Source organism: Desmodus rotundus, chromosome 2, assembly GCF_022682495.2.
Source record: "Desmodus rotundus isolate HL8 chromosome 2, HLdesRot8A.1, whole genome shotgun sequence".
NCBI lineage: Eukaryota > Metazoa > Chordata > Mammalia > Chiroptera > Phyllostomidae > Desmodus > Desmodus rotundus.
Window position 1 is genome coordinate 201,211,468 of NC_071388.1, and position 11,153 is coordinate 201,222,620.

The 11,153-nt window shown below is 38.6% G+C and overlaps 1 protein-coding gene across 2 annotated transcripts; it reads left to right on the forward strand.

Moving 5' to 3' along the window:
• Nucleotides 1–2,014: 2,014 nt before the first annotated feature.
• On the forward strand, nucleotides 2,015–6,038 carry CCL20 (C-C motif chemokine ligand 20). Of its 2 annotated transcripts, none has more exons than XM_045198526.3 (4): nucleotides 2,015–2,709; nucleotides 3,845–3,956; nucleotides 4,822–4,899; nucleotides 5,570–6,038. In XM_045198526.3, the coding sequence occupies exons 1-4, from the start codon at nucleotides 2,631–2,633 to the stop codon at nucleotides 5,589–5,591; spliced, it is 291 nt and encodes a 96-aa protein (XP_045054461.2). In that variant the 5' UTR covers nucleotides 2,015–2,630; the 3' UTR covers nucleotides 5,592–6,038. The 2 variants fall into 2 exon arrangements, with proteins under 2 accessions (XP_045054461.2, XP_024419850.3); XM_024564082.4 differs by having other exon boundaries at nucleotides 2,086–2,709; nucleotides 3,842–3,956.
• Nucleotides 6,039–11,153: the final 5,115 nt, after the last annotated feature.

Consider the following 11,153-nt stretch of genomic DNA (forward strand, 5'->3'; position numbering starts at 1 on the left):
GTATTTGTATTTTCATTTTCATTCATCTCAATGTATTTTCTCCTTTGTTGATTACTTCTTAGATATATTGGTTGCCTAGGAATGTATTGCTTAATATCCATGTATTTATGAATATCCCAAATTTCCTTCTGTTATTGAATTCTAATTTAATTCCACTGTGGTTTGAAAACATACTTTGTATGATCTCAATCATTTGAAATTTATGAAGACTTATTCTATGTCCTAGTATATGATTTCTATTGGAGAATGTTCCATATGCACTTGAGAAGAATGCCTATTCTGTTGATGCTGAAGTGTTTTATAGATGTCTGTTAGTTCTACTTGGTGTTGAGTGTTGTTCAAATATTTATTTTCTTGTGGATCTTTTGTCTAGTTTTTCTTTTTTTATTTTGAATTCTTTTTAAAAAAATTATTTTATTGTTGTTCAATTACAGTTGTCTGCATTTCCCCCCACTACTCCCCCCACCCCAGCCAGCCCCACCTGCCTCCTTTGCTTCCACCTTCTCCCTTGGTTTTGTCCATGTGTCCTTTATAGTTGTTCCTGAGAACCCTTCCCCCCTTCCCCCCATTATTCTCTCCCATCTCCCCTCTGGTTACTGTCAGATTGTTCTTAATTTCAATGTCTCTGGTTATATTTTGCTTGCTTGTCTGTTTTGTTCATTAGGTTCCAGTTAAAGGTGAGATCATGTGGTATTTGTCCCTTATTGCCTGGCTTATTTCACTTAGCATAATGTTCTACAGTTCCATCCATCCTGTCCCAAAGGGTAGGAGCTCCTCTCCTTCTTTCTTTCTGCTGTGTAGTATCCCATTGTATAAACATGCCATAGATTTTTGATCCATTCATTTACTGATGGGCACTTAGGTTGCTTCTAGCACTTGGCTATTGAAAATTGTGCTTCTATGAACATTGGGGTGCTTTTGGTTCTTTTGGATTGGTGTTTCAGGGTTCTTAGGATATAATCCCAGCAGCGGAATTCTACTTATTTTTAAAAGTATGGCATTGACATATTCAAATTTTATTGTTGAATTGTCTATTTTTCTTTTCAATTTTGTCAGCTTTGCTTTATGTATTTTGAGGTGCTGTTGATGTATATTTGGTCATAATTTTTATATCTTCTGGATGGATTGATCCTTTATCATTATGGAACTTCCTTGTCATTTCTAGTTACATTTTTGTTTTAAAATATATTTTTATCTTTTTAGATATAAGCATAGCAACTCTAGTTCTCTTTTGTTTAATGTCTAATGATGGTTTATCTTTTTCAACTCATTTGTGCTTAGTGGACAGTTTAAAAAATTATTTCAATGTTTATTCTTAAATGATCATATAATACAATTCACTTTTTTCTTTGGATGTACAGCTTTGTGATTTTAAACACACAGGTAGATATGTGTAACCATGCCCATAATAGCATAAAAATAATTCTATCAGCACCCCCAACACACTTGTTGCGGGGGTGGGGTTGATAGACACACTTTCATTGCTTCTTTACAGTTCACCTGTCTGCAAACCTAATCCCTAGTGCACAATGATATTCTCCCCAGTGGAGGATTCTTATTACATTATTATTATTTTTTTATCATCACCATCATCACTGTTATTTGACATTTGTTTTATTGATTAACCACTGATGATAGTCTTCTTTATTTTCAACCCTCTGAAGTTTGGGTTGAGTTACATAACCACATTAGCACGAGGAGTTTAGGGCAGGTGGGATTACTTTCTGGGCTGTAATATTGGTTAGAGTCCTGTAAATGAAACAGACTCTGAGAAGAGTTGATACAAAAGAGTTAATGAAGATGAAGCTGAGATCTGAGTCCCTCTTTTAAAAAATCCTCACTTGAGGATATGTTTATTGATTTTAGAGAGAGAAGAAGGAAGAGAGATTGGGAAATATCAATCCCATATGCCACATGGGACAGAACTCATAATTTAGGTATGTGCCTGGATTGGGAATTGAACCCACAACCTTTGGGTGTATAGAATGATGCTCCAACCAACTTAGCCACCTGGTCAGGGTGAGGCTTCAGTGTTTCTTAAGGGTTGGTATTTTCCACAAAAGTTGGAGACACTTCTACAGCATTGTTATATTACCTGATCTGAAAGGTAGCCTAGAAATTCAAGGTCGTTGGTGACAGCTGAGCACAAGCTAGCAATTGTAAATGGTTCTTGGGTATGTCTGGAATCCTCCCCCTCTCTGATTGGCTTTGAAAAGCAAATAGAGTATAACAATAGGAGTTCTGGAATGTTCCTCTGTGGGGCTGACCTTTGTATTATTGCTAAACCATGTCCTCTCTTTTCAGAGACAAGAGATTAAGTTAAAACTGGATGGGAATCTTTGAAGGATGTAACAGGATTTTCCCCTTCCCTCCCCTTTCCCTCTCTGACCTTCACACTTTCCCAACAAGAGGAAGGCAGGAAGTTTTCCCTGTGGGTTTTTTCTTTGTGACGACATAGTGGGGCAGGTCCATTGATGGGGAAAACCCCATGGGAGAACACGCCTTTTATGTACATTCCCAATATTTGCTATAAGTAGTCCCATCTAAGTCTCAGGTTGCTACCAGAGCTTAGCAACTCTCCCAGGGCACTGGGTACTCAGCACTGTGCACATCTATCCTCTGAGCTGAAGATGATGAGCAGTAGCAAGAGTTTGCTCCTGGCTGCTTTGATGTCACTGCTGCTACTCCACCTCTGCAGCCAGTCAGAAGGTAAGTGTCTCTCTTCCTGCTCGCATGGAAGGAAGGACTAGTTTTATTTTCCTCTAAGCCTTGAGCTCATCTGGGGGTCCCCAAAGGAAGGAAGCCTATTAGAATGTCTTCAAAAGGGATTGATGGGAGTTGTCAGCTCATTGGTGAATGAAGGCGGGAAGGGTTCTTGCTGCTTATCAGGCTTTTTCCTCTGTGCTGTCAATCCCAGCACATTTTGTGGGGTAGGCAGTCTCAGAGAGACCCCTGAGCTCCAGCGTTCTGCCAAAGTGCTATTTCTGGGAGTGATGTGAATTGGGTACTATTACCAGTGAATGAAGTCATTCTAAAATGTAAGGAGGACTTTCACTTTCCCAACTTTCTCATCTTCCAACTAGTTTCAGTGAAGTTCAAAACTCATTCTTTGGGCACCTGAGTTCTTCATTTTTGCAAGGCCTCTGGGACGTGTCTTGCCAACTTTGTGATAACTTTTATCTTTATATTACATCAGATTATAATGTGACTTGGATGAGCGTCCAAGTAGTGCTTTATTGCTGTAAGAGAACACCACTTTTAGCAATAGGAGCATTCCTAAAAATGAACCTGTTGAACTTTTATGAACAAAATGAAAAACTTCTATTAACTATTATAATTTCTATTATAATTTATAGAGCTATAACTAGTGCTCTAGTTATAGCTCCTATAAAAGCGGCTTTTATAAATCACATTTTCCTTTGCAAAACCTTGTCTTTCCCCTCAATATTCAGTAGCCAGATAATACATGAAAATCTGCCAATTTACTCATTTTCTAAATTTGGAAATTTCACTTCAAGTGGAAGTTACTCATATTCTTGAGTAATTATAGTGGACTGAACTAAGACAGTTTGTGTTTATAGTAAAGATATTTCTTTTACGACAGGTTATGTGCTTCTAAACCATATTATTGAGCCAAAATGCCCCAGCACACAAACTATTTTTTTTTAAGGAACTGGAAACTACGTTAAATGGAGTCTCAAAGACACTGGAACTGTTCCTCTAAATAGTTTATTTACCCCGTAAATCAGATTCCAGGTTTTCCACAACCACAAGTAGTTGCGTAATACCCGTCACAGAAGAGTCTCTTCATGGGGACTCAGAGCCTTTCCGTTCTTTGCAGCAGCAAGCACCTTTGACTGCTGCCTCCGGTACACAGACCGCATCATCCGAACCAGAAATATCATAGGCTACAGGAGGCAGCTCGCCAATGAAGCTTGTGACATCGATGCAGTCATGTAAGTCATTAATCCATTTTAACTCATTTGTACCAGGAGTACATGGGAATTTCAGGAATAATAAGTTTTTGCCTTTTTTTGGCATTTCATTCAGAAATAACAGATGCGGCAAAAGTAGCTTTGTTTTAGTAGTACATGCCTATTTCAAAGCTCACTTGTTTATATATATAGAAACAAATATATATATATTTGATTGTATTCAATGTATTGGGGTATAAAATCATATAACATTCAAATGTACAGTTCTGTAATACATCATCTGTATATTGCATCGGGTGTTCACCACCCAAGGCCAGGAGTCCTTCTATGATGCCAGGAGGAGACTTGACTCAAACCTCATTTTAAACAAGACTAGGATAAGGCAAAAGTTCTGTTTTAAAAGAGAAACATAGTAGGGGCAAAATCACTTTCTAAGATAAACTTATAGGCTACTAAATTGCTATCTCAGGAAAATATGGAAAACATAGACTTTAAAATGAGCATATTGTACCAGAATATGGTTGAGGCTGTAGGTAAAAATTCAGAGTAATTATACTGTCATGTACGATATTCTTGATATATAGAGGATATGATACTTTGGAATTATATATATATTATACACATAATACATATATATTCTGGGACTTAATTTTTCTGCCATTGCACAGCAGTTTGTTAAATTGTAGAGAAAGTCAGGAAGCATCCCTTTCACTTCTTGCATTAAGCTTTATTGGGACAGTTTTGTTTTCATTTTGTTTCACCTTTGAAGTAAATGAAATGTTTAGAGTGTAAAGCAATCAATTGAAATATGGAATTTCCATTGCATGTTCCATGAAAAACCTACTTAAAACTCTTTAAACACTCATCAAATTTTCTGATTTTTCAGCTTTCACACAAAGAGAGGCTTGTCTGTGTGTGCAGATCCAAAGAAGAAATGGGTGACACATGTCATCAATGTCCTCAGGTATGAAACAGTCAGTCTATCGGCCTGTCTGCAAATGCGTGGGGCAAGAGCAATGGGCAGAGTGTAGATCCTAGGCTTGCTGGAATTTTTTAGCCTAAGCACTGTGGAATTTTGAAAAGGGAAATTGGAGTTGGACCATCAAAACAAAAATTGAATTTTTTTGACTTATAAAACTTTTTTAGTTTTGAAAATTTAATTTTTCACATGATGTACTAGATTCCTCGATGCATTCGGTAGTCACGAGCTGTGTGATTCTTGTGGCAGAAATGTCTCCTGTTTATATAATTTGCAGACTTCATGACATTTGTGTGTTAACAACTGAAAAATAAACAGTGAGAAGGAGAACAGTGGTTCTGATTTACACTGATGATAATAGAGAGCCACATCGTATCAACAGATAGAAGCCATCTAACACCTGGGTACTCTATCCACAGAATTTGAAGGCACAATGTGAGGGTTCACATCCTGTTTCTGTCATTAGCTCACTGAGTTTTGGTGGGCAGGGCTCTTCCTCTCTGAACCTCGATTTCCTCATCTGCACTCAGAGCTACTTAGCATCCTGAGATGACAATAGGGAACGAGAGGTAACCGTGAGGTATGGGAGCCCTCCCCACCAACCAGTCACTCTATCATTGCTTATTTGTTTCTGCTCTTCTCTTTACCACCAAAGAGCCAAAAGCATGCAAAACTGATGCTCTGTGGAAGGAAATTGGATACAGCTGAAGAATAAAGAGAACCCTGCTGGAGTTGGTGTACATCATAGAAGGTTTATCACATACCCGATTTGTGTCATCGGACTTGTCCAGTTAACGAAGTTGATACCCATTGCATCACACTTTGCGTTGTTAAGCATTGCGTCAGAGTCAAGCTATTATTTTATGTTAAGTTATTTATATATGTGGGCTTTGTGTATGTGTTTTGCTATTTAATAATAATATCCCATAAACTATTTAGTACAATGTATAAAGTTATGTGCTGGAGAAATAAGATTATATGAACTTTTTTGCAAGCAGTAGATCTGTTTTTTTTAAGTATTTAACATTCTTCTGTTTATATCGTTTTTTCCTAAATTGTTGTAATTACCTATAAAAGATAAAAATAATGAGAATAAATATTAAAAATAAAAGGACCAAAAATTGTTTGTTGATTGAGTTTTATGGCATTTAAGATATATTACAAATATTTAAACTATAGTAGGAAATACAAACATTTTCTGGAAAATTGCATTTCTCATTTACTCCTACCTGGTTATTCCCTTTGTCTCTATCCCTCATGGTCCAGGACTTCATTCTATATGAATTATAATGGAAAGGGTTTTCTTTTTTTTAATTCAGTCATCCAAACAGGAAATTAGGAAGATCCTATAGCTGAGATTCATATTTCAGTGTTTAGTGATGTAAAAATTTGTAATTTTTATTTATTTTTTCCCTACACTTTGTTTTTTCATTTCAAATTTTTTTATTATTGTTTAAGTTGGTACAAACTTTTTAAAAGTAACAAACTGCACCCATATACCTGCAGGATCAAAGTCCAATGATTTAAAAGTCTTGGAATACATGGATATTTTAGGAGATTTTAAGAGTGTTATATCCTTCTTAGATGTTTGACCCTTCCTATGTTTAGACCATTAAAAAGGATACAATTCTACAAAAAAATTAATTAATTTAAAAATGCACCTGTATACTTTGTGACTGCAGGGACAGAGCAACCATTTCAACAATACCTGGAGAAATCACTTAGTCCATCATTTTATCACCAGCCAGGGACCTAGAAATGGGCATCTCAGCACAGGAATATTTCTCTACTTCAAAAGCTCTGCTGAGTCATCTTTCAGCTGTTTCCCCAAAAGAATGTGACCATGTGGAAGGTTCTCAGAACCCCACAGAGTCTCATTAGCCAGAAGAGAGACTTCAGCTGTGTGAAACCTAGCAAGAACTCAGAAATAAGACACACGGATGCTGAAACGTGTGGTCGCCAAAGTTCATGATGTGCCTCGTCCCTGCACTCAGGACAGTGCCTCAGATTCCAAAGGCCACTGGGAAGTTCCCTGGAGGCAGGAATGCTGACGATACGATGCAGAACCTAGACACCCAAATCTATAAAGCCCAGCTGAGGTGGGTCATTCAGTGGAGAGCCAAAAGCTATTAGTGGCTCAATAGGCCCTGAAGACATCTCCGTGCTCAGGAGTAACAACATTGAATCATCAGGGAAAGTATGCTCAATATCCTGTTTATTTATTCATCAAACATGGGTTTAGTGCCTATTATAATGCCAGGCACTGAGCCAAAGGAAACTCAAGATACCAAGTGAGGACTTGGTCTTTGCTCCCAGGTAATCAGGGTTGAGTGTAGTTAGAAGGAGGGGAGGACAGTGAACCAGCTATTATGACACATGGTGATTAGCACTTGAATAATGAACATCACAGGGTGCTGTAGGGCATCAGTAGTGAGGGCTTCCAGAAGGAAATCAGGAAGGAAGAATATTCAGTTGAACCATATTAATAGCCATTGTTCAATGTTCTCGAACTATGAAGATGGCATTTGTATATGGTTCAGCCCAATACTTGAGCTGAGGTATGAGGGGCCAGCAGGAGCCACCCAGTTGAAAAGGGACAGCAGGAGTTGTTTGGAAATATCTGGAGACATATTTTATTTGTCGCGGTGTCTGTGGGTGGGGTACTATAGATGTTCAGTAGGCAGGAGATAGGAATGCTAAACCTATTAGGATGCCCAGGACAGTCTTTCACAATGAAGAAGTGTCCCACCCAATACATCAATCACGCCACCAATTGATTCAATCACGCCACCAACTGATTCAATCACGCCACCAACTGAGCAATACCAGGTAGAGTGGGGGCGGGGGTAGGCATGGAGTAGTTGAAGGTTAAATGAAACTGTTACCTCGGCTAAGTATAGTGCTTTGAACTTGAACATGGAAACACTGGGGAACCGTTGAAAAAGTCAAAGTAAGAGAAAGGCAAGTAGGATGGAAAATGGAAGCAAAGGTACCAGGGAGAGCTTCAATGAGCAAGGTGAGAAATGGAGAGACCTCAGAAAAGCCGTGCAGGAAGAAGAGTGCAGAAGAAAATGTTTGTGATTCTTGAGAATCATCCCAGACCACCCTCCCTCACACCCGCTGCAGCCACCCTCCCTTGGAACAGCCTCTGCAGAGAGGGCCACAGGTTGATTGCTGGGAGGCCTTACCAGGTGAGCCCAGCAGAGCCAGAAAAGGAGCACATTTTATTAGTGCCCTGAAGGTATCCAAATGTTTTGGAACCAGGAATACTACTAACTACTAGCGGAGGTTCTGGAGACTGAAATTTCTAGGTCAGAATGCCAATTATTAATCACAATGCAAATATTCCAGTGTCAAGTGCATGGGTATAAGATCTACCTGGTTCAGAATGTTGTTCGAGTATTCTATTTTCTTGTGGATCTTCTGTCTAGTTTTTCTACTTATTATGGAAAAATGTGTCATTGACATATCCAAGTTTTATTGTCGAATTGTGTAGTCCTCCCTTTAATTTTGTCAGTTTTTGCTTCGTATATTTTGAGACGCTATATCATCCAGGTGGATTATTATCATTTATCATCCTTTATCATTATGGAACTTCCTCTTCATTTCTAATTACATGTTTTTGTTACTCCAGGGATTTTAAAAAACACAAAAACAATCTCATTACCAAAGATTAAAAGATGAACACTAAATTCTTAATATCACCAAATATCCAGTCAATGTTCAGATTTCTCCATTTGCTGAAAAATAGATTGTTTTTAACTTTTTTGGTGGTTAACTTGTTTCAGTGAAGTTCCAGTAAAGTCCCTGTACTGCATTTATTGTTCCCTTTTACTTTTAATCTGTGTTTATTGTCATCAACCTCACCCCTTCTCTTTTTCTTTTGCAATTTGTTTTGGAGAAGCCAGGACATTATTCTTAAGTTTCTTACCTTCTGGGTTTTGTCAATTGCATTTCTATGATGTCACTTAACATGCCCCTGAGTCTTAGTTCGAAATAGAAGTTGGGCTAAAGCTTGAATAAGGGAGGGGGACAAGACCACTATACAAGTGGCATTCTGGTATGAAGTTGTCTAAACTAATGCTAGCCACAGGAATGCAAGGGGAGGCTGTGAGCCTGTGCTAAAGTTTTCAAGGTATGAGAAGAACTGATCAAGACCTTCCATTCATAGCCAGAGGGAAGGAAAGTAGATGGTCAGACATATACTTCAAAGGAAGTGATGGGGAAGGTGTGTAGGAACAGAGAAGTCCCATCAAGGAAGCACAAGGATGCTGGTCTCCACTTGTTCCTGGCCCTGTGGTTGTCTTGAGAAGGCATTAGAGGAGGTGATGTCCTTGTCATAGACTCAGGTTCCAACTGAGGCAAGGAGACAGGGGAGTGGAAGATGGAAGGACAGGAAAGAGTTGCCAGATCCAGACATCACGGAGATGAGTTGGAGGCACATGGCAGTATTGGGATGGAAGCATTAAGACATAAGAGAATAAACAAATGAATGCAAGGTTTGGATTTGGCCGGTAATCATGTCATTTATAATGCCAAGACTATAAGGCACTAAGTGTTAATACCACTTGCTAAGATTGCTAATGTATTATCTCATTTAAACATGAGGTAGGTCCTATTTTTATGTCATTGTGTGAATAGAAAAACCGAGGGTAAGGGAATTAAGGAATTTACCCAAGATCACACACGCTTTAGAGATATGATAGAGTTAGTTGGTCTCAAGTTTTCAAAGGGCATCTGGCATAGAGCTGTCTCTGAGTCAGTGAAGACAGCAGCACCTCTGGTGTCTGACGCTCCTTGATGTTGGTTCTTTTGTTGGTTATTTATTGTTTTAATAGTCACCTGTGTGCTCTGCTGTTTTAGAAAGAATCAAAGTGTTAGGATATAGAACATTTTACCTGGCTTTTTTTTTTTTTGTATCGAAAAACCTTAAGAAGTCTGTTTTCTTCCAGGAGTAGGCTACATTTATCATGTGGACGCCTCATTCACTAAGAGGATATGTCAGACTTTTATGCTTTTCCTTCTTGTTCAGTCATGATTTACTGAATGGAAGTTAGGTTTCCACCCATTCAATCAATCGGTATTTATTGAACACCTGCTATGTGTCAGGCACTGCTCTGATCACCAGAGACAAGCCAAACAAAGTCTCTGCTTTCCTATGACTTATGGAAGGACGGGCAGAAAACAAACAGGTGACTGAAGAAATGTGTAATAGGGAAGAAAGTTAAAGTCAGGAAGAGGGGCTGGGGGCGGGGATGGAGTACGTCTCTGTATTTGTGAAAGCCTGTAACAATTTACTTTATTTTTTCCCAGAGATGATTCTGATGTCTTCCCCTTGGCTGAGAAAGGAACCTAAATAAGGTAAGGAAGACAAATGTGATTAAACCTACCTAAGAGGTGGTCTTAATTTTCTGAGGTAAAATAAGAAGTATGGAAGACTGCTGCACTGGGCCTTGGTGTTCTCCAGCTGAAAGGCTAGGTCATGGATGAGAATCCCCAGGACTGTAGACTATTCTTCATTGGGTTGACCTTTTTTTTTTTTTTTTTTTAACTTACCAAGTATTGACTCCAATATGGGGCTAACTCAAGTGCGAAGAACTTAAATATGACTTCAAACTCATTTGGTGATTTGAATCCACACAATATTTATATCCATAGCATTTGGTGATTCTGCAAGTTTGTTGTCTTCCTCTGGCTCTAACTCAATCAAAACAGGTAAACAGTATTTATGAATAGGTTGGTACAATAGTGCGCTTACAGAACCTGCTGCCCATGCTCTGGTGTGATACCATATAGTCTCCGATTCTTTCATTATTGGAATTGAGGCATTTTTAACTGTAAGTGGTCACAAGTTTGAAAAGCTAGTGTGGGAAACCCTTTTCATTCTTCTTCTTGCTTCCCTTCTCCTTCACTTGAATATCAATAACCTGATGTTAAGTTTAAATTCACCTAAATTCCAGGTGATGAGGGAAGTGCTGGATTTAGGTTCATTCAGTCTCATACCACAATACAGTTAGAGCTTAAAGCAAATTCAGGGAAGAGGAGAGTTGCTGGATTCCTGAGTCATGAAATCCAGAGGCTGGCTCAGGGGGTTATAGGATTCAAAGAATGAGGGTCTCATATGGGCTGAATTGTGTTATCTCCTCAAAATTCATATGTTGAAGTCCTAACCCCTGCCGCCTCAGAATGTGACCCGATCTGGAGACAGGGCATTTAAGGAGGTAATTAAGGTTAAATGA